This window comes from Camelus bactrianus, chromosome 3 (genome assembly GCF_048773025.1).
Source record: "Camelus bactrianus isolate YW-2024 breed Bactrian camel chromosome 3, ASM4877302v1, whole genome shotgun sequence".
Classification (NCBI taxonomy): domain Eukaryota; kingdom Metazoa; phylum Chordata; class Mammalia; order Artiodactyla; family Camelidae; genus Camelus; species Camelus bactrianus.
In genome coordinates, this window is record NC_133541.1 from 46,354,185 (window position 1) to 46,378,421 (window position 24,237).

Genomic DNA, 24,237 nt, shown 5'->3' on the forward strand with positions numbered 1-24,237 from the left:
TACCAACCCTTCTGTCAACGGAGAGGTGTTAAAGGGGACAGCTGACCCCACATTCCTGGGCCGATCTTGCCTTGTGTCCCTCCATGGTCAACACTGGTGACACGTTTCTAGGCGTGTGATGGAGATAGACCCCACACACGTTCTGGCTCTGTAGCTTCAAGCCATGAGGGAACTCCTTGTGCTCAGTGGCCCCTCTTCCAGAATAATCCATCCCTTGAAACCTGCCCACCTTTCCCAGCCTGGTATACAGACTACTTCTCAAAACCATGTTGAGTCAGGCAGGTATTGGGGTATCACAGATGTCCATATGGAAAAGTGTAATCTTAGGATTTGAGAGCTGGAAGAAGCCTTAACAGGAAACCAATTCTAAGTATCTTTGTCGGATAAGTGAGGAGCTAACAGCTCGGAGGATTTGAGATGTACTTGTGCTAGGATTGTTTCTTGACAGTGAACTGTGGCCAGAATTTAGAGTTCCCACCCACCAGAGGCTGGAAAGCAACCTTTCCTCCTTCAGGGTGATACACTTGAGTTAGAAAGAGATAATCAGCAAAGCTGTGGGTGCGTTTTGTTCTATAAAGACATGAATTTCGGCCTCGACTTCCACAGTGAGGGTCGCATAAAGTAGACTTGACAGAGTGCACTTGTCTTCACCATGCTTGTCATGGTTTCTTTGAACAATTTGGAAAGCATGGCCTCAAACGCTTCTTAAGAGTTTACACTTAGCATGGCAACCAAAGGGAAAGCCTTAAGTTACCTAGCAGCACTAGCAGGACACTGAGTTTACTGAGACTAGTCATGAGACGGGTGATGGCTACGCTGGTGGGGTGTGACAGTCCCCCTGTAGTAGCTGGCAGGCCCCAAATGTGACCATTATCCGATGAGACGTGGGAGCAGGGTGGCTGCATTCCCTCCTGTTCCCCTGACCCCTTATGCTGTAGTAAGTCAGGCCTCTGAGGGGCACGTGGAGGGGAACCTGGGAGATTTTGCTTGTGTCCTGGTGTTTCTCCTTAGGATATTGACCTTTCCCTCTGCCATTTGGACTCCTGAGAATTAGACACCTCGCTCTTTTACTCTTTGCAGCTGCCAATAGGCAGACCTATGCGGCTGGGGGAAAAGAATTTTAGGATTATCTTCTCCTTTTCTTCAATAGAAGCCTCACTGTCTGAGACTTCTGGTGGTCGTTTCTTTCATCTGAATACAGATGCGTTGTCTTTTAAGATGTTGTTATATAAAGCCCCTCTCCTGGGAGGAGGTGGAGGACTTCGCCCTGCTTCTGTATTGGAACATATGACGTGCCTGTGGAACATGCCAGCAGCTGTACCCCTCCCCAATGGCCTTCTGGCTCTGCTTCACCTCACACATCCTCAGGTAGCTTTTGACCAGTGCCATGAGGAAATTCTATGCAGTTAGTCCCGTAAACACAACTCCATGAGAGGAAAAAAGTTTTTTTTGGGTGGAGGGGGCGGTAATTAGATTCATTTATTTGATTATTTATTTAATGGAGGTACCAGGGATTGAACCTGGGACCTCACCCATGCCAAGCATGCACCTGTGAACGAAAATACTGCAGTGTGAGTGAAAATACTGCAACCATATCAGTAAACAAAGAATGCTGAAACCAAGTCATCAGCGGCTGCCGCCACCCCCGCCGCCACCCCCCAGTGAGGACAGGCCTGCAGCCCAGCCTCTGCAGCCACTCTCAATGGAGCACTCTGAGCGGACTCAGAATAAGAAAGGACAGAATACTGGCCCTAGATAGCTAGGTGCTTGTCAAAGGAATGAATTCAGTGAGCCCAAATGTTTGCCTCCTCCCATACATAGAAAAGCACTAAATTCTTTAACTTGAGATGCCTGATTTTCTTTAGATAACAAGCAATCTTTTATTGTTCCAACTACTTGTTTACAGCTTTGTTGTAAAGCTCCTATATATCCTAGCTCCTCCTCTACCTCTTCGGAGCAGTCCCTCAGAGCCATCTGAGAGGCTGTCATCCCGGCTTGAGTCCTCCTGCCAAATAAAACATAACGCTTAACTTTTAGGCTGCACATTTATTTCAGTCGACAGTTTGTATTCTTATTTTTCAAAAACTGCAGAGGGCACCGTCTGACATCCTCATGTAGCTATTGTGGGACAAACGATGCTTACTGCAGGGACAGAGGGGACCTTCCCCCTCTGCTGGCAACAGGGCAGAGCAGGGGAGTAGTCTGCTTTCTCAGCTTCCCTTGGCCTCTCTGCTGCAACACTAAATAGGATTTGCTCTGTGTGGGGCAATGAGTGAGTTCACTGGGGGTTTGGTATTTCAGGGCATAAAGCCTAGTGTTTAGTATCTCAACAAATCAAGAATCAATTACCTGGGAGAAGCAGCAGAAGGTTTTTTCATGTCTAGGGTGAATCAGTTTAAACACTAAAACCAGTCCTTATGGATTAAAGAAGCCTTTGGAAGCCGTGGAGTATATTTCTAAAATGCACTTGACATCATAAACTGAAATGGAGTTGATAGATCGGTCCATGGTTTTGTGTCTTAGGGGAACAATGGTGGCTTTTTTAGGTGGGATTCTCAGGTATTACCAATTTGTATGTAAATGCACTTGATTCTGATAGAATCATGGGGAAAAATACTGTCATGAAACATCTGCTTAAAAGCACATTACTTAATTATTATCTTTGAGAATTCAGACTGCTTAGCTCTATTCTAATTTTTTTTTTAATGAAAGATGTTGGTCAGACATATCCTTAAGACCACAGCAGGGGTTGGTGATAGTGGTAGTTATCTTGGGAGACACTTAAAAGGAGAATTAAAGCAAACATACTTTAAATGTGTACTTCTTGAGGCTCTTTGTAGTCTCTTCCCACCCAGCACACACCTTTCAGCTACTGTTTAACATCACCCAGGCTGTGTTTTGTTAAGTACCTAGGAACTGGGAATTCTAGTTGTATTAACCCACAGCAGAATTTAAAACAACAAAACTAAACAAAAACAAAGCAGCTTCTCTCATGAAATCCCATTTGGCATCAACCAGTTTCAGCTGTAAGAACAGTGGAGCCCTGCATGGTCTAGCGGTTAACGTTTTCTCCAACAGTGAACAGTGCTTCCCTCTCCCCTTTATTAAAAAAAAAAAAAAAAAAAAAGCTTGATTGAAGCGTAATTGGCACACAATAAACTGCACTTAATTTAAAACACACAACTTCATAAATTGACGTACGTATATACCTGTGAAGCCACCACCACAATCAAGGTAATGAATTACCTGTTTCCTCCAGAAGTTCCCTCTTACCGATTTGTACTTGCTTCCTCCTCCCACCCCCACATGCCTAATCAGGCACTTAAATACTTGCCATCCCTAAAGATTAGTTTGCATTTTCTAAAGTACTGTTTGTACTTTTTTTTTTTTTTTTGGTCTGGTTTCTTTCACTCAGCATAGTTATTTTGAGCTTCATCTATGTTGTAGTTTATGTTAAGAGTTCATTCCTTTTTGTTTCTGAGTAATATCCTATTGAATGAATATACCATACTTTGCTTATCCATCTACTAGTTGATGGGCATTTGGATCACTTATAGTTTTGGGCCATTATAAATAAAACTGCTATACATGATTGGTAAATTTTCTCCCAGCTCATGGCTTATGTTTTCAGTCTCTTTACAGCATCTCTTAAAGAGCAGAAGTTATTAATTTTGATGAAGTCTGAATTATCAATTTGTTATTTAAGTGGTCCTGGCTTTGGTGAAGCCAGGTTTGCCTAATTCCAGATCACAGAGGTTTTCTTCATTCTTGTTCTGTTTTTCCCAGAAGATTTATAATTTTATATTTTATATTTTCACTTCTACATCCATTTGAGTTAGGTTTGTTTGTGGGTAAAGTGTGGGTCAAAGTTTGTTCTTGCATACAGGTATCTAATTGACCCAGCACCATCTGTTGAACAATTGTCCTTTCTTCCCTGAATTTCCTTATGGTTTTGTTGAAAATTGGTTGTCTATATATGTGTGTCTATCTACAGACTTCCTGTTTCATGGACTTATTTGACTGTCTTTATGTCAATACCACATTGATTTGATTATTGTAGCTTTATGATAAGTTTAGCTATCAGATAGTGTTGGTCCTCCAACTTCATTTTCTTAAAAAAAATTGTTTTGACTAGTCTACATTCTTTAATTTTGGAATCAGTTTGTCAATTTCTACCCAAAGAGGCCTGTGGAGATTTTTTAATCAAAATTGCATTGTACCTATAGATCAATTTGAGAAGCTATGAAGAATTTTCCAGTGGCTATAATGAAACTTTGGTCTTAGGGATGTATTAGGGAGAATAACGTGTGAGCTGATGCAGTATGGAGAGACTAGGATGGTATACTGATGGAGGAGATGGGTGATCCAGCCGGGGCAAACGAAATTGAGGAATGAGTGACCAAAAACGAGCAAATACCCCTCAGAGAAGCCCATGAGAAATGATTGGGTGAGTGATTCAGGGAGCAGCTCAGGTAGTGATTTCAAGCTGAAGTCAGAGGGGACTAGCTACGTTTCTTCTGGAAAGAAGAACAGCAGTGGAGAGCTCCCGGTCAGTGTAGTCAGGAAGAGTAGGAGGAAGAGCGTGGCCAGATAAGGTTCACGTATTCATGTCTAGAGGAGGAGAAGACAAGGCCTGCAAAGATTAGGATGCAGGGAACACACAGAGAGGAGTCGTGTCATCAGAAAACAAAGGTCAGTTGTACATTAGAACTGATAGTTGGTCTAGAACCGTGGTCCTCAACCAGAGGTGATTTTTGTCCCTTAAAGGGACATTTGACAGTGTCTGGAGACATGTTTGATTGTTACAACTACTGGAAGGGGTGGGGTTTCATCTATTATCTCATGGGTAAAGAGAGGCCAGAGATTCAGCTAAGCATCCTTCAGTGTACAGGAAGACGCACACCTCCAATGATGACTTACCTACCCAATATGTTAACAGTGCCAAAGGTGGGGAACACTGGTCTAGAAGGGGAGGACCAGAAAAGAGGGTGGAATGAGAGTGGAGCTGATTGATTCCTCTGATGCCTCATGTCTGTATTGTCTTGAAGAGAAATACTCTTTTGTGTGATGACTGTGAAAAGTGACTCTGCATGATCAGGAATTAGTCTTTGGAAATCTTCTCTGGGCATGCTTTCAGAAGATGCATAAAAGTATTACCAAATTAGCATAGTTTAACAAAAGCGTACTTTGAGTACAAATAAATGCAAGAAATGTTGAACATTTGAATTAATTCACTTAAGAAGAACGTATTTGTTTAGATATGGCATTGCCCATGGATGAGTTTATCAGTTGGGATACTTTTCGTTGCAAGTAATAGGAAACCTCACTCAAAGTGGCTGAAAAAAATACAGGAAATTGACCAGCTAATGTAACTAGGAAGGCCAGACTTCTTGCAGGGTGTGATCCAGAGGTTCAGTATTGACACCAGAATCCAGTTTTTCCTTCATCCCAGTGCAGGCTCCCTTCCTAGCTCATAGTTGGCTGCCAGCAGTTTTTATTTTTTTTGGGGGGGGTGGTTATGGTTACTTTTTTCTTGGTTCTTCTCATCATAATCCTACCATTACGGGGTTTCTCTTCTATTGGGCCTTCTTAGGTGTTGTGTCCACTGTTGAATATGGTAATAGTTATAGCATTACTCTCATTAGCTCAGACTGGTGCTGTCCAGTATGGTAACCACTGGCCACATGTGGCTACTGAGCTCTTAAAATGTAGCTAGTCCCAATTGAGATATGAAAAAATGTGAAATACCTATTAATAATTTATATATTAATTGCATGGGAAATGACAGTGTTTTGGGATATATTGGGTCAGAATATAAATACGTCATTAAAATTGCTTTCACCTGCTTTTAATTTTTTTTAATGTGAATACTAGAAAATTTAAAATTGTATAGGTGGCTTCAAATTGCATTTTTGGTGGACAGAATTAGCATAGACCATTCAGAAGTCCCTGAGAATGGGGTGGAGTCAATCACACCCAAACCACATGGCTGATACACATATGGCAGAGAGGTGGAATGGATATTGGGCAAGCAATCAAAAAAAACTCTTTGGTGACTAGCGTAAGCAGAGGAGGGAATATTTGTTTAATTGCTACTATTTTATTAAAGATGAATGTCTAGAAGTACTACTGCTTTTCTACTACTAATAAAAGCTAATGTTTTTTCCTTAAGAATATTTGTGAAAGTTCTAAAATTAATATAAGGCTCATAGTAACTAGTGAAATAGCACAAAGATACACTAAAAAGAAGTAAATTATCCCCATCCCTTCCAGCCTCTGTTTCCACTCACAACCCTAGGTGGCCATTGTCAGTTTGGTCTGTGTTCTTCTGTTCCTTATTCCATGTACATATGAGTGCATTCACATTCATTGTTTTGGTGTGGTTGTTATAATGGGATTATAGCTCTTGAATTTGCTTTGCTTACTTTATCAACCTTCTAAGTCAGTATCTACAGATTTATCCCCACTCTTTTTAATAATACCTAATATTCTATTTTATAGATAGACCACATTTCATTTAACCATTTCCCCATGAATGGACATTCACATTACTTCCAATCCCCTGCTCCTCCTCTGCCCCACAACAAACAATACTGCAATCTTTGTACCTGTGTCCTTACGTACTGGTCCTTTTTTTTCTCCCTATAGGATAGATTCCCAGAAGTGGAATTGCTTGGTCAAACGGTATGTGTATTTTTGATTTTAATACATTATTTTTCCCAAAGGAAGAGTATATCACGTTTGCACATGAGTACCCACTTCCTACATTCTCACCAGCATTAGATACCATTGTTCCTTTTAATTCTTGCCAATCTTATTATCTCTGATCATTAATTTACATTTTCTTCACTGCCACTGATGTTGAATATATTTACATATGTTTATTGTCCATTTGAATTTCTTTTTTCTTCATTTCCTATTCATTTCCACTGCCCATTTTTTCTACTTCGTAGTGTTTTTTCTTTCACAATTTCTGGGAGCTATTTGTTGTGTTTTTGAAATGTTAATCCTTTGTTATATGTGTACAAATACAGCTTTACAGTTCTTGTCTCTGTGTATGATATCTTTTACCAAGGAAATTGTTGTTTATTATTTAATCAAGTATGTCTGTCTTTTTTTTTTTTTTTTAATTGCTTCTGAGTTACCTGTTTTGCTAGATGGTACTGTCTGTCCCACGGTCATGTAAATTTTCTTCTGAATTTAAAAAAAACATTAAAGTCTTACTCCCATTTTAAGTATTATAGATGATACAAAGTTGGATTCTTTCTTTTAAATCACTGTAGATGGATAACCAGTTACTTAAGTCCTAGTTACTACAAGAAACTTTATTTCCCATGGGATTGAAATGTTACCCTTGTCAAATATAAAGATGCCGTATACGTCTGTATCTATTTCTCGCCTCTCTGTTCTGATCCCTGTCTGTTTCTGTGCCATCACCATTTTGTTTTGAATTCAATGGCTTTCTAGTGAGTTGTAATGTCTGGTAAGTTCTCCCTCACTGGACTTCTTTTAATACTTTTCATGATTGTTTTTAGACATTTATTTTTTGTTTCATACTGATCTGGTTAAATTAAATTTTAAAACTTAAAGTTGAGGATTTTTATCGTAAATGTTTTGAATGTAATATATAATATAGTAATATAAATAGAACCAAAAATTTTTATTTCTCAGTTTGAGGATCTCTTTGGAAAATATTTACTGATAACCTTGAGGTTATTTCTTCTGTGAATTTTAATTCTTTAAATGTGATTTTACTTTGTTTCTGTGATAATTACCCCAAGATGCAAAAATGGGGATACAGGAATGGCATATTTTAATCTGTCTAAAAATTAGATTTTAATAAAGCTAAAGTGATTAAAGCTTTTAGTGGCTGTAACCTTATACATAATTTGTATTTCTGTTTATATAACAAACTATAAACTGGATTGGTTGAGGGGTGTGTAGATAATGGGAACAAAGAACTGTTACTGGAGTGCATAAAAACTGTGTGTTTTATGATTTCAATCAGTCTCTTATGATTTCATTTTCCTAAAACTTAAACAATGTTGACTTAAGAAATTTTCACACTGAAAATTTGGAGTAAAGTTGTCTAATATTGTGTGTTTTTGACCATTCTTAACATTAAATATGTGTTAATGTGATATAACTTAATTGTGTTCACTAACATTCTTAATTGCTTTTTTTGAAAACTTTAATTGTTAATATTAATGTGATAAATACCTGCATTTGCATTTTCTACAGACTTTTAGAATATTGGAGCTAAACACTAAAACTTCCTGTGGTTAAAAATAATAGTATTATCTTAAAAATGAATACATTTGCAAATACTCATGAGGTCTGTATTTTGCTTACGAAAGTAAAGGAACATTCCCATGTAGGTTCTACACATGTTTACTTGGTTAATTAGAGGGAGAAAAAAAAAAAGCCATTAGTTTGTTCTATAGCCAAAAAGGAAATGATGAAATTATATATTGTGATTATTATTGAATGATATACTTGGAAAAATATAATTATGTTTTAAAAAATGAGATTCTTAGTACTTTGAATGATATTATAATTCAAATAAATGGATTGGTATGGGAATTTTTTGCATATGTATAAATATTAAAGATGGTAATTTTAAAAAGAGGGAGAAACTAAATTATTCACATCAAGACTAAAAAAGGACTTAGAAAAGTTAGAGTTCACTTTGAATCTTCTATACGAACTTGCAATCTTTATTAAATCAAAACCAAGTGTAATTTTTCTGCCTTGTTCTAAATAAGACGATGAACAGCTGCTTCCTAGCTTCCACCTTTTCCACTACACCAGGATTCTTTCTGGGACGTAACCAGATGTCATGGTTGGGATAGGGAACATTTTGTTGGTTTCAGAACAGTTTTTTGTTTTGTTTTGTTTTGACTTTTGGAGGGGGGGGATATTTTTTCCCCTGATGAGCAGGGATGCTTTTGATAGTGTTTGGAACTATGAAGGACAGATGAACCAAGGAGCTCCTGCTGGCCAGTATGGAAGTTTAAGTGACAGAGGAAATGGTACTTACAAGCTGTTGAATAAACTGAGCCTGCCAAAAGCCAAGAATCAATCATGTTATATTAAATATGACAAATCATATGAACTATACCAAATAAAAGGAAACATCACATTTCCCATGTTTCCAAATGAGCTGTATTTTGACCAACTCAAATTGTGTTCCCTGCAGTTAAGTTTTAGTCATCATCAAAATAGACAAAGTTGATAAACATAAATATAAAAAGATATTTGTTATGAAATATTACATGATATCACTTATATGTGGAATCTAAAAAATAATACAAGTGAATGTATTTGTGAAACAGAAACAGACTCACAGATGTAGAAAACAAACTTACAGTTATCAAAGGGAAATGGAGGGGAGGGATAAAGCAGGAGTTTGGGATTAACAGATACACACTACTATATATACTATATAGAAAACAGATAAACAACAAGAACACACTGTATATATAGCACAAGGAACTGTATTCAATATCTTGAAATAACTTATAATGGAAATAAATATGAAAAAGAATATGTATATGTAATCTGAATCACTTTACACATGAAATTAACACAATATTATAAATCAGTTATACTTCAATAAAAAAGATATAATTAGAGTATATTTAAATGTAATTTTGCATGTGTGTAAATTCTATAGTGTTACTTTTAAAGTTTTTAAATATTTGTAGGCTATCATCAGAACTTAAAGTCACAGTAAAAAAAGAACAAATAAGAGTATCATAAGATTAATAATAAAGAAATGTTTTTCTTATAATTTGCCAAATATTTAAGCCTTTAACTTGCTCAAGGCTGCCCAATCCTAGACTCTGGAAGATAGAATTGTTTAAATTAGGACAGAGAACCTCTCTGTTTTTGTAAAATAAATAAACATAAACAACCGTTTGTGACCAGGTGTTGGGGTGGCTTTATTAGAGTCCATGGGCAATAAACAGAGTTTTTGTTCTTGAAGCCAGAGACAGTCTAGTTGCTGCAAGTGTATCAACATATTCAAAAAGCCACTGTGATTAGAGGATTTGAAGTGATAAACTGGGAAGATAGAAGCACTAGAATAATTAAAATAATGCTCATGGGTCTTAAGGAATGAGGAAGGAAGTGCCCCAATGCTGCAACCTTGGGTAAAAATAACCATATGTGTTCATTTTAATGAATCAACTGAAGGTTATGTTGAGCCCCCACTACTTACATGAAGATACTAAGCAAGTGATAATATTACTGTGCTGACCAAAAAACAATGATGTGTCTCCAAAAATATTTCAGGTATTATGTTCAAAGCAATGTTCCTTCAAGCCAAGGTTATCATTTCTGGACCTCATGTGATAAGGGAAGCTGGAACCCACCTTAATTCATACATAGGTGTTCTTAATCTAGAACAAACTGAAGTAAAACAACCTTATGTGACGTTGTACTTTGAAAAGATGAAAGAAGTCTTACAACTAAAAATTAAAACTGAATCACAGTAAATATTTTGTACACATTAATTACCAATTTAAGACTCATAAAGCTTGCCTACAAATGGTCACTACTAGTAATATGTAACTTCACTTAACAGTGTTCTAATGTAACACTATGCTCTTGTTCTTGTTAAAATGTTGTCCTCATTAAATACTGCCTTCGTGTGTTTGATGCTATCTTAAATTGTCTCAAAGTGAATATCACCAGTATCCCATCTTTATTTTGCCTTAATCCACCGCTAGAGTATGCTAAGCCTCCTACATGTAGGAGTTAGAACAAAACACTGATGCGACAGATCCAGTGCAAGGATGAGACTTCCCTGTTGCTTTACTTTTAAAGGTCTGTGGGTGGTAATGTGCAGTATTACCAGAGAAGATGTGGTTCTTTTGGAGTGAGGGCCCACCCTGTCCCTGGGCTTGTTGCAGAAATTATAAATCAGTCATAATTGTGACCTAAGTGCTTTTTCATTTTTTTTCCCCTGCTGCCAGGTCTTCTGGCTATTAAGAAATGTGGTTTGTGTTGTTTTTTAATGGCTGAGTAGTATTCCATTGCATATATATATATATATATATATATATATATATATATATCACATTTTCTTTATCTGTTCACCTGTTGATGGATACTTGGGTTGCTTCTGTGTCTTGGCAATTGTAAACAGTGCTGCTGTTAACATTGGGGTGCATGTATCTTTTCCAATTGGTGTTTTTTTTTTTAAATTTATACCCAAGAGTGGAATTGCTGGATCATACGGTAGCTCTGTTTTTAGTTTTTGAAGAGCCTCCATGCTGTTTTCCATAGTGGCTGCACCAATTTACACTCCCGCCAGCAGTGTATGAGGGTTCCCTTTCTCCACATCCTCGCCAACATTTGTGATTTGTATTCTTCCTGACAGGTGTGAGGTGATATCTCTTTATGGCTTTGATTTGCATTTCCCTGATGATTAGCGATGTGAAGCATCTTTTCATGTGCTTGTTAGCTACCTGCATTTCCTCTTTGGAAAAATGCCTGTTCAGTTCTTCTGTTCATTTTTTAATTGGGTTGTTTGTATTTTTGATGTTGAGTTGTATGAGCTGTTTACATATGTTGGATATTAATCCCTTATCAGTCATCTCATTTGCAAATATTTTCTCCCATTCAGTAGGTTGTCTTTTTGTTTTGTTGATGGTTTTCTTTACTGTGCAAAAGCTTTGAAGTTTAATTATGTCCCATTTTTAGCAACATGGATGGACTTGGAGGGTAATAAGCTAAGTAAAACAAGTCAAGCAGAGAAAGAAATACTGTATGATACCACTTATGTTTGGAATCTAAAAAAATACAACAAACTAGTGAATATAACAAAAAAAGAAGCAAACTCACAGACGTAGAGAACAAATTAGTGATTATCAGTGGGGAGAGGGAAGCAGGAGGGGCAATAAGGGATAGGAAGTAAGAGGTATGAACTCAGGTATAAAATAAGCTACAAGGATATATTGTACAACACGGGAACAGAACCAATATTTTATAATAACTATAAATGGAGTATAACCTTTAAAAGCTGTGAATCACTATATTGTACACCTGTACCTTATATAATATTGCACAGCCACTACACTTCATTTAAAAAAAAATAGCAATAAAAAGTGGAGGGAGGAAATCCCTCTTTGTCCTCAGAAGTTAAACAGGCATCTGGCTTAGAAATCTCCTGGCAGCTTTTTCTCTAACTCAACTCATCAAGATTTAATAATAAAAAGAAGTAAAAACAATACAAGAAATGTGGAAAAACTGCGTGGAGCCTGCTCCATTTATTTTCATGAAGCCCCTGGGTCAGTAGTCAGTAACCCTCATTGTGCCTTGAAGAGGAGTAGCTGTCTCTTGAGAAACCTGTAAGTGTTGATGATATGAAACCTCCAGCTGCATTTAACTTCCAGGTTATGTCAAAGGGCGACTTTTTAAAATGACATTAAATTTGACCTCTAGTTATGAATCCCCTTAATATTTGTATGCATCTAAACATTTACATGTCAGTCTCCTTGAGTTTTGTAAGTTCTACCAACATGCAAATTCTAATGAATGAAAACACTACTTGCAAAAAAAAAGGAAAAGGAAAGGAAAAAATACCATTGGCCCCTTCTCCTAGTATTAGATTTGTTAAAAGCCAGCTTACGCTCTCTTAGACAGAGATAGGACTATTGAAATGTATGAATAGAACACTTCAAAAACGAACCTGTCAAAGCAACAGAAAGTAGAGATATTTTAAATATAATTGCAGTTGTATTCAGTAGTGAGAAAAAAAGTCAAAGCATTTCTCCTTAATGCCATCCTGAGGTGGGGAACATTTTGTCAGAATGAGAATATTCATAGGAGGGAGGGCACCTCAGCAGTCTCCAATTTAGGACGGCACCTGTCCCTCAACTCCCCTTTTATCTGGCCGGGTCTCCACCAGGTCTGCTAAAGCCCCTTCATTTTCATCTTCTTAGACACCCTGCCATGGGACATGAGATAACGTTTGTAGGAACTCTGTGACTGAACAGACGTTTTCCTTTACATGGTGCTTTCAGAGGACTCCTTTTATCTCGTAGATGGCTCGGCTCCTTGGATGTCTGAACAATGAAGAATTGGAGCGAGCTCTATCTACACCAGGACCCTGGGAGCTTAACACTCTTTGAAGTGGATTTCTCCCCTTTGTGGGGCCACAGTAAAAAGTGGGTTTTTCATAGTCCCTGCATTGATGTCTGGAAAGCCAGATGGCTTTGTAAAATGAGCCCCAAAGCAATGTAACTGATTAAAAGAAATGCCTGGTAGTTGAAGGCTTTCCTACCCATGGTGTGAGCCTGGCAGAAAGAATTGTTCTCTTGGGGTCCGTTAATATTGGGGAATCTCACTCTCCCGTATTTAGGGGTCAGCCAGTGACAGTGGAGACAGGTGTTGGCAGCAGGAGCTTTCAAAATGAAGGCTGAAAAAAAAAATCTCTCTAGCCAGCCATTGGGAGAACTGCCTCGAAAAGAAATGAAGCTGGTCACTGAGGGAAGTAAGTGCTTTGAGGGTTGTAGGTGCTTTGAGGTTGTGGCTCACGTGTTTCAACTTACTGTCTCTTTCTGGCTTCCTTTTGTGGTCCTAGATCTGCATCCTCCGGAAACCCTCCAAGCTTCATTGCTTCATACCTGGGGGCGACTCTTACCCATCCCTCTTCTCTGCAGAGTAAATGACTGTACTGAGGATGCCCAACAAGCTCTTGCTGTTTGTGTTGCCCATAGAGAAGCCACTCTGCCCATTTGTAACCTGGAGCACTGACCTTAACCTAAGGACACAGTCATATATTTCAAGTTGTTTGGAGCAAGGAGGGCTGATGAAACTTGACCTTGCAGGCAGAGGGAATCATAGACGTAACAAATTGCTCTCTGACTTCATAACCTATCGTTTGATTATGGAGAAATGGGGTTTGGAGCAGAAGGAAGGAAAAGCTCATTTTAAGATGCACTTTAATAGCCCATCGTAAAGAAGGTAGCTGGCCTGGTATCAGCTGTGTTTCTGTCATCAGGAAATACTTTAATCCTGCAGTGTAAGTCGTAAGACAGAGGTTTAAAAACCTCGCCCTTCATTTTCTCCCTGTTGTCGTCTCCTTGACTCATCAGACTTGGTGCTGATTTGCTCAGAGTAGCAGAGATGGAGAACCGGGGACGTGTGTTCTGTGGAAAGAGCTAATTTCAGAAGAGTTTGTATGTTTTGACCTCTCTGAACTTACAAGGATCCTTTCAAAGAGGGAAATAATTCAATCCTGAAGGCATTTCCAACACTTGTTTTTAGAGAATATACTGACATGTATATCCCTATTACTGTGGTCTATTTTTTAAGTAATAATGTAGAATTTATAGTATCTTAGTTAAAGCTAATTGGTCTTTGTAGAAAATAATAATTTAAATAATACTTCTATCAGTCCACACAGGGGATCATTGTAGAATAACTAGTAAACAGGAAAAAAAATGCATTCAAAAGTACCCTACATCTCATCACTTAAAAGATAATTTAGAAAGCAGAGAGTTTAGCTTTCACATATGTCTGTTGAGTAATTTTTCCTTTGGGTATTTTCAGTGTCATACTCTGGTAGCATTTAAGAAATGGGGTAGCGTTTTATGTTACTGTGAGCATTGTTAGAGCAGAAAGCATTAATCATTTTTCCTGGTTATTTCCGTCGTAGAAAAAGAGAACTGTAAAGAAGAAAAGTTTCCATCCTTAGTCTCACTGTGCAGAGGTAGCTCCCAGCAGCATGTTAGTGTGTTTCTTGTCAGGGTTTCTTCTAAGTCCTTGTTCCCTGTTGATTGTTGGTTCTTGGTGTGCTTTATCTTGCCAGCTGGGGACTGCTTGCTGGAGCTGACCAGTTGTATTTGAGCTGAGTGTCCAGCTTGCCCACAGAATTTTCCGTGTCTTCCGACAGAAACAGCCAGGAGAGCCGAGCACTGGGCTGTTCCTAATGGTCGTGTGTAGTTGTGTGGGCCCCTGAGGCATTTCTTTGCTTTCAGTGATTTGTTTTATATAATTCCAAATGCTAACATTTTTTCTACAGCTGTTGGCAATATTTGTTTAGGTTCAGAAAAGCTTTTAGTTTTTGTGTGCGGGAAATCACTCCAAACAACACATTTTAATAGGTTCCAGGAGTCAACAAAGAGATGCTATATTCATTTAGGGAATAGAACAGATTTTCTTTGTTTGGCTTTTAACACTTGGGAGTTTGTAAGATTGCCCCAGAAAGCTGCACTGCAGCCAAGTTGTGAGTTGTAGAGTGATTTAGTGATCAGGGAGGGCTTCCCGGAGTTCCTTGCACCTGCTGTCCTCCTGGATTGGAGGTTCCCTATGGCCAGGGGGTTTCATTCCCTGCTGTATCCTTCGTGCCTAGAACCATGCCTGGAGTGTAACAGTTGTTCCATAAATATTTTTGTGGGTGTTTTAAAATCATGTATCTCTCTTACTATTTAACACTCTCATGGACTAAACCATTAATTAATTGACTGAGTAATTATTGTATTCATACACTAAATTATTCCAGCTTTCAATAAGAATATGCCATGCCCCAAATTTGATGATAGATGCTGGATCATCCACTTAATGTATTTGAGTCTAGTGCAATTTTTGAAATATGATAACAGATAAGAGTGATGGATTTATTACTGATCAGTGCTTTCATGTTCTTCCAGTCCTCTATGTAAAGGAGCGTGATTTAAATTTAATCTTGTCCTAAATTCTAATTCATTGATTGTGGGTTTTTGTCAGAGAATTGTACATCTAGGTGAAAGAGGCTTCCATTTGCCAATCAGAGTTAAGAAGTGCCAGAAATAGAGAAGTATGCAAACTGAATTTCCTTTTGGTCTGGCTTGAATTCTCTGCATCACAGCTTTATTGAGGGGAGGGAACAGGTAACACAGTAAATGAAATAGATATTCATTGATAGGAATAAATTAAGCTATTTGCAGTTATGACTCTCATGGTTTGCATATCTCTGTCAGTCATTCTTTTGCTGGATGAGGGAAAGAAAGGAAAGAGACAGAGTTTAAGAAAAAAAGTAACCAGTGGGACTGCGACAGGGAGCACCATCATTCTGGGGGCGGGGGGATGTTTTGGTAGTAACGTGTAAGGGCTTTCGTACTTGCATGAGAGTAAGAAACTCCAGAAATCATGTTGGCCGTCCCTCTGGGAAGAGTGAGGGGAGCTGAGATCAGGGAGGGGCTGAGGTTTCAGCGTGTGAGATTCCCCAAGTTGGGTCGTTGATGTACAGATGGAGGGCTTTGTTCTGTTACTCCCTTCCTAGATGTTTTATTAAAAGCAATAAAAGATGGAGTGTGGATATGCATGGAAGTGAGGGGAGTCCACTTTGATCATTAAAAGGATTAGCTTTCTTTATCAGCTTTTTCAGCCTCTTCCATTTCTAGTGTCTTCCAGACAGATGCTGTGCAGAAAGGCCAGGAGAGGGAAAAAAAGGGGGAGGCGTTACAGAAGGAGGACAGTGTGTGTGAGAGATGCTGACCAGTAGAGCCCTCTTAGGTATTTGAACTTGCCGAGTCCTCGGAAGTGAGTGATTACAGTGCCTCTTTTTTTTTTTGGTCCTTTTTTTATTGAAGTATAGTCACTTCACAATGTTGCATCAATTTCTGGTGTACAGCATAACATTTCAGTCATATACATACATACATATATTCTTTTTCATATTCCTTTTCATTATAGGTTACTACAAGATAATGAATATAATTCCCTGTGCTTTATGGTTTAAACTTGTTGTTTATCTATTTTACATAAAGTAGTATCTGCAAATCCCCAACCCCCAATTTATCCCTTCCCACCTGCTTCCCCCCAAGTAACCATAAGTTTGTTTTCCATGTCTGTGTGTCTGTTTCTGTTTTGTAAATAAGTTCATTTGTTTTTCTTCTTTTTTTAGATTCCACATATAAGGGATGTCATATGGTATTTTCCTTTCTTTCTGGCCTCCTTCACTAGAACGACATTTCCATCTCCTTTTCTCCCACTCACATAGTTGTCCCTCCTGAAGCCCGAGGCAGCTGCCTGTCCATGCAGTCCTGCCGTGTGCACAGACTTAGAAACGTCGTACCCGAGACAGCAGCACCTGACTTCTCCTTACCTTGACTGTAGTGTTGGATGATCCTAGTTGAGGGGAAGGCCCTGCGGCTTCCCTCACTCTCACCCCAGCCGTCAGGGAGTTTTCCTGGAACCACCCCTGGGACCTGCGCAGCCGGAGCCCAAGGTGGGAGACGATGCTCCAGCCGCCTCAGGCTGTTAGTCTGCTAAGGCTGCTGAACAAAGTGCTGCAAGCTGGGTGGCTTCCACCGCAGAAGCTTCTCGTTCCAGAAGCAGGAGTCCAAGCTCAAGGTGTTGGCACAACTGGCTTGTCATGAGGGTTGTGAGGGAGAGTCTGTCCCGGGCCTTTCTCCCAGCTTCCAGCAGTTTGCTGGCACTCTTTGGTGTTCCTTGGCTTGTACATGCATCACTTCCATGTCTGCTTCCATCTTCACGTGGCATTTCCCCTGTGTCAAAATTCCCCCTTTTATAAGGACATAGTCACATTGGATTAGGACCCTCCCTATTGACCTCATCTTAACTTGGTCATAAGCAAAATTCTCTTTCCAAATAAGGTCATATTTGCAGGGCCTGGGGGTCAGGACTTCACCATCCTTGAGGGGACACAGTTTCATCCATAATCTCCCTCCGCCCCCATCCCCACTGCTCACATCTGGAAGGTAGATTCCACCTGTCAGCCTGAGCTTGTTGTGGTCCATGGAATGTCCCCTCCTTTTCTCACTGAATTCCTCTGAATGGGCTCCATGGTCCTGCTGACAGACAGGGAAGGGACTGTGGAGAAGCACAGGAATAAGACAAGTGCCTGGTTGGGGAGAGAGCAGTTGAGAGGTGCATTTGCCAGAGAACAAAGCCAGGAAGAAACATGAGTTGCTCCTTGCCACTGCTTTCTTATTCCTTCCATCCAGCTTCTTTTGCATACTTCATTAGAGCAAAGACTAATCTATCGAAATCCCATCAATTCCACTTTAGATGATGGCCAATAAATACTGTTTCTACTACATTACCTGTGAAATAGGCCTTTGTGGATAAGCCTGGAAATCTCCCCCTCTGTTTATAACGTTGTTTCTCTGAAAATGCAATCTGGTGTCTTAATCTTACAGAGGCAGCTTCAGAGCACAGCTTAGTGTGCTGTTGAGATGAGCCAGGGAGAGGGAGCTGCCCAGGACTAGAGGTCACGGCAGCTTTCTCCCCACCACGTGGGGCTGCTTGTGGGAAGATGCAGAGGGGCACTCTGAGCGGGGGTGCTCTTCCCTGCCAGAAGGCTGTCGCCCCACTTGTCAGCGATGTCTCTCTGGTGAACAAGGCTGGACCTTCAGGTGCCTCAGGGATTCCCCTGGGAACTGGACTCCGGTCCAGAACTGACACTGGCTGGGGCACTGGCAGAGCCACCCAGCTGTATGCCTAGTATCCATAATTCCCTTCTGCTCTACTGATAAAACTGATTTTTGTCACTGTGTCTACGTGCCTCCTTCCCTCATAGCTGTATATAGCCATGGCATTACATTTTGGCCAATGAGATCTAAGCAGAAATTACTTGGGGGACAGACAGCTGGTGAGGCTCCTTTTTCTTTTCTTCTACTTCCTTCTTCCTGTGTGGAATGTGTTTGTGTTGATGAGCGCTCCAGCAACCACATTGGTCCATGAGGTAGAACATGAGGATAGACTATTAAGGATAATAAAACTGAAGAATAGAAGTAGTTTTAATCTGGTAATTTGTAGCCACCACACCACTTGGACTTCCTGCTTCTGATCCTTTTTTACCTGAGAGAACAATAAGGTATTTTGTTTAAGCTGCATATTTGGGTTTCCAATTAAATGTAGCTGCAGCTATGTGTAACCCTAAGTGACACCGAGACCCTCTCCACAGGAACTGCAGTTATTGGTCTTCAGAGTATATAGTGTATCAGAAAGGAAAGATTGGTTTAAGGAGAATGGAGAAAAGAGAATTTCTTCTTAAGACCTAAAGAAGAACTAGTCTGTGGGACCCCGTGACATCTTTTCCCCAAAGCATCTTTTATGTGAGGTGGAAGAGAAGACTGTGCCCCCTTTAACTGCTCCCTTATTTATTCAAAACTCCCTTTCCTATAACATAGATGGTGTTAGTCGTCACCGTTTTCTGCAAGCTAACATTTAGCTTCAGTAGCATCACCATCTTGGTAGTTAGACACTGTTTTGAGTACTTCATGGCTTTTTACCATTGTTCCAGAAAGTTGACTAGAAAGCAGAGAAAGGAACATGCTGATGTCAGCGTTAAGTGTCACTCTCATAAACTTAATGCAGCTGAGACCAGAGGGAAATTATTTGTCTTTCTGAAAAGGACTACTGAGTTTCAATCAGACATTCATTGTACTTAGGCCAGTGGTGTATGTATTTGACTGCGAATGAAAAGAACAAAATTAAAGAATGGGGACAGATTTGCAATAAATCAATGAGGACTGTATGAGGAATAATGCAGAAGTTTGGATTTTAAAAATGTCCTAATTATGTATTTGACTCTTTAACATGGTTTCAGGAACGTATGGAGCAGAATAAGTAGAAAATTGCCTTTATATGTGGATTCACTATCTTTCTGGCATCTGATTCTCCAGTGTAAGGAATTGGGAAGAAAGGAGGGTTAGTGAGCTGACTTGAGGACTGCACGTGGTAGGAGATGCTGAGATTTATAAAATTGGTGTGGCAGGAGTGAAGTTATGTGCTTGGTATTGAGTGGGACACCCACTCCAGGTAGCTGTGCAGGATAAACAAAGGTTATCCCAAAGCTCTCTTTATCCACCTTGAATTATTTTTGTTTCTCTGCACTGGCTAGCCCCTGGAAATTTCATGGAGGTCCAGATTTAAGGGAAACATGGCTCCTTAGGACTTTCTTTATCTGTAACAAAGGGAAGTCATTTTCTGTGTCTCATTTAAAGGCACAATGATGTGAGATCCTAAAAAGTATCTACTACTTGAGGAACTTCAAAGGCAATTAATGCTATCCATTTGTATTTCCTTAAAAGTGTCTAAAATGTTATGATTTTCCTTATTTTATTTTTATGGGGTTTTACATATTTACCAGGGCTCTGAAAATTTCACTCTTAACCTCAGTTCCCATAACTGTTTTCCCCCCAAGCTATTGATTTTATCAATTGTGGGTTCCCCTTTGTTGGCATTTTTCAGGATCTTGATTTTTGTGGTGGGAGAGGAATTTCTACATTGTTTTAGGATAAATACCTTCTTTCCTTTATGTATGTATGTATGTATTTTATTTGGGGGGGGCAAGGCTTGGAGGATGGTGTGGTCTGTACAGGAGCCCAGCTAACTTGGATTCAAACAGTTTTCTTTTGTTGATGAAGTGATACTTACCATTTGTAAGTGAAATAGAATTAGGCATGACTTTACATTGGATTTCATTTATTAACTTCCAGTTGTTAATCTGCAGCAACCTAAAAAGTTTGAAAATTATTTGTGTCTTATTTATCCATACTCTCCCTGGCCTCTGTCACCAAAAATATTCAGATCATATTGAAAGCATTGTTGCTACCAAAAAGGCATGTGTGTATTAAGATACTGTAGAAAAGGGGCAGCATCCAGTTTCTCTAGTCACCTCCCAGTGAAATTCCAACCAGTATGGTGATCCTGTTAGATGGCATCACCAGTGTTGAAAGGACATCTTGGAAGGAGCCCTGGATCCATGTTGTCTTCAGAGAATGATGGCAACTCTGTAAAAGAGGTTAGTACGCAGCATATTTTTTCAGGGGTGGTAATGGTATGCAGACTGTCTTCAAAAATAACCTAATGGTAAGAAATGTAACACTGCCTGTCTTCCGTTAACTGTCCCTCCTGAATTGCTGTTCATAAGATCTTAATCAATAGGGCTTTTTATAGTTGTGCCTGTTTGTCAGACTTCAGTTTGAATTATCGGAGAAGTTTCTGGAATTGAGTAGGTAGGAAGTCTTCATCAGGAAAAGCTCTTCCTCTCTAGTGGGAAAGTAGCCTCATCAGTTTTATAAGGGAATTCTTGGGCCTGGAGAGAGGGGTTCAACCCTAGAACTGAATGTCTGGTTTTAACCTCTCATTTGCTGACTCAAATAGTAATTCCATAATTTTTCATAGGAGACTTTATTTTCATTGTTTTCATGTAGTTGGTTAGTGTGATTTCAGAGAACTGCAGGTGACCGGGAAATCTAGGCTACCTCACAGTTTGCATATTTCAAGAAATAAGTTTGTTTTCTCATGAAAATAAAAAGGAAAAGTGGAGGGGGAAAAAAGGAGATGAAATAAACTTGTGTTGAAATTGTGCTTGTGCTTTGAATTAAATTCCTTGCATGGCTGGTTCATATTTAAGACCAGAAATGATGAAACCTTGACCTGAAAGCCACAGTATGAACTGAATAGGCCTCCACGTTGGGGTTGATTATTAGCTATGCGTGGGTCATGGGTTGACAATTAGTTCTGTTCCTTAGAGCATGTCTGCAATCTTTGATATCTACTTAAACTATGGCAATAATTTGCATAGTTTTTGTTACGATTTTTCTATTAACCTTTGATGGAGTGAAATTCGATGTTTTTCTCTCTGACACACCATGACATTTAGTAATTCAGTCCTTTTATTTATTCAAAGTCTGCACTTGATTAAAGTAAATTGCAACAAAACATTGTGTTGGGGGTTCTCAAAATATTACTTAGTTGTTCTTTTGCAGCCAGTAAACATAGCTCCTCATAATTATTTCTCATCTGAGAGTTTCATCTTTTCTCATCTGAACAGGAATCATATTTTGAAACTCATATACATTGGGAAGCCAGAGATTTCTTTGGCCTTTCAAAGCCTAATATGACTAATCCTTTGCTTATCTCAAGTTTATTATCATTTATTATTCCATTTAACCAGCCATAGACTCTGTCCATATCTCTTTAATTGGGGTAAACTGAGTACTTATATTTCTGATAACTCCCTATGCCTACATTGTCCTCCGTGACCCTCTTACGTACTAAAATTTCTGATCAATAAAAATATTTCAGTGATGATTGAATTTTTGTATTTTGACCACTTGAAAGTGAGATCATGAGATCTGGAATTGTGTATACTTGTATTTGAGCAAAATTTCCCCAGCCAAACCTATTTAATAGTTTTTCCTGAATTTTTTAATGATCGAGCAAGTTATTTTCAAATTTTTCGGTCCCTACTTATTTCTTTCCTGGTTGCATGTCATCATCTTATTTCCACTTACTAATTAAATAGAATAATTCGCCTTTTATAAATTATTCTTGTTCTCTGATTTTTGAGGTGTTCTCATCCTAGGATCAGCTTTCTGGAATCTGTAAGCTCCCTGAAATGGTATATAAATGTCTGTGTGTGCGTGTGTTTTCTAATAGCTTTCATCTCATTCTCAAAATCCTCCTTGAGAAGGATTATTTTGTTTTCCTCAAATGGACCTGTTCTCTACCTAAATGTTAAGCTGCTTGTGGAGAGGCACTTGGCCTCACACTTGCTCTGTGAGGAGTGCAGAACAGAAGAGTGGCAGCTTGTGGAGGATGCTGGCCAGTTCAGTGCTTTCCAAACCCGTGTAGTTTGTGACCGTGCATTTAGAAGTGTTCTAATTTGAAGGATGTGTGAGCTCCTTTAAAAGAGAAATTGTTTCACACCTATAATGTCAACTTAAATATATTTATTTTAATAATATTTAATTATGTACAAAGGAAAAAGTCAGGTAAACCTGTATTTAACAGTTTTACCCCTACCTCTAAAACAAATTAAAACAAATAGAACAAAACTGCAGAGTAACATTTAAAGTAACAATAGCAATATTACATATTACTGATAATACTTTGCCAAAACGAACTCATTTTTAAGCAATCTTAATATACTGTTGACTGCTAAGGCACCTGCTTGCTTCATTGGTTTGTATTTTGAGTTCTCATATTTATCATATGCAATGTGAAACCAGTTCTCCTGTGATTTTTCTAATAAAAAGCCTTCAGTGATAGATCCTTGTTGCTCCGTGGTATCTTCTGGCCCTCATTTCACTTGTGTACTTGGGCCTCTGCTCTTTTCTCGTTAGCTCAGGGCAACTGAAAGAGTGCTACTCCGCCAACTTGACCATTAACACAAGGGGAGATGTGGCGCTGGAATCATCTAGCAGTGTGAAATTAAAGGATAGTTGTTGCAAAGTATCAATGAAATGTCAACCAAAAAATTTTTTTTTACTGTATCAAGTGTTCGTATTTCCCCAAGAATGACTTTTAGACTCCACTTTGAGGAACACTGGCATAGAATATATAAAAGGCCAGAATTGGTGCAAATTACTGTTAATACATTAATGGATAGAACTTGACTTATAAGTAGTCTGATTTAATATTTATACTTGAGATAGGTGAGCCCGGGTTTAATTACTCCTTGTCTTCCTGTATTTTGCAGAAATAATTACTTGGGTCTAAGTTTTTTGGTTGTTTTTTGTTTGTTTCTTTGTTGTGTATTTGTCTTTGGTTGTCTGCTATTCAAAATCCAGTCTTGCTTTGAACTCTTTCGCCTACTGTCAGTGAGTTAACTTAGCAGCCAAGGAGGAACCCCAAGCGTGGGATAGGGAAAAATGTCTGCCAACCTGATGTTAATGAGTTAAAAGGTGGTGGACCTCTGCGTGCGTGGAAGCATGGTGCTTTGACTTGGTGATTCCATGCTTTCTCTAAAGATTTCCCCATAAACAGTATATTTGAGAGCAGTAACTGCTAGAGTTAAGATAATATGCTTTTTTTCAGGAGGTAAGTTTCTCTTCCAGCCTAGTCCTGCCACTCACAGCTGTGTGACTTAGCCTCTTGTAAAATGGGAAAGATAGAAATAGGATCTTTATGAGGGTTTAGTGAGATGGTGCCTCAAAAATGCTCTGTATGGTGCTTGGCACATGCTAGGCACCAAGGAACGTGTGCTGACACCTGATAGTACTACTAGTATGAGAAGGAAGGTATTCGGAGGATCTGATTTTTTGTTCCTTTTATGTGCAGGGTGCACAAGTAAAGGTCTGAGAAGGAGCTTCCCCATTTCTCAGCTTAGTCGTTGGATGTTGACACTGTGCAGCGTTCTTGGTGTAGGTGTTGGTGGACTCTTACTGTTATTAGCTCTTTTATCAGAGGAAGTACCGACTTCCAAGGTGCCTGCGGAGCAGATCGTATTGTAACCTTGCAACCTCCTTGCTACCCACAGAAACTGTC

General features: G+C 39.1%; 1 protein-coding gene across 8 annotated transcripts in view; it reads left to right on the forward strand.

Annotated features, from left to right (window-relative positions):
* MAST4 (microtubule associated serine/threonine kinase family member 4) overlaps positions 1 to 24,237 on the forward strand; it is a 514,312-nt gene that overhangs the window by 276,791 nt on the left and 213,284 nt on the right. For 5 of the 8 annotated variants that reach the window (XM_074359140.1, XM_074359156.1, XM_074359144.1 and 2 more), the window contains one exon: positions 6,649 to 6,684. The exons of the other annotated variants lie outside the window; for them this stretch is intronic. In XM_074359140.1, the coding sequence (XP_074215241.1) occupies positions 6,649 to 6,684 (36 nt within the window). The remainder of the gene's footprint in view (positions 1 to 6,648; positions 6,685 to 24,237) is intronic. 8 annotated transcript variants of the gene reach the window in all.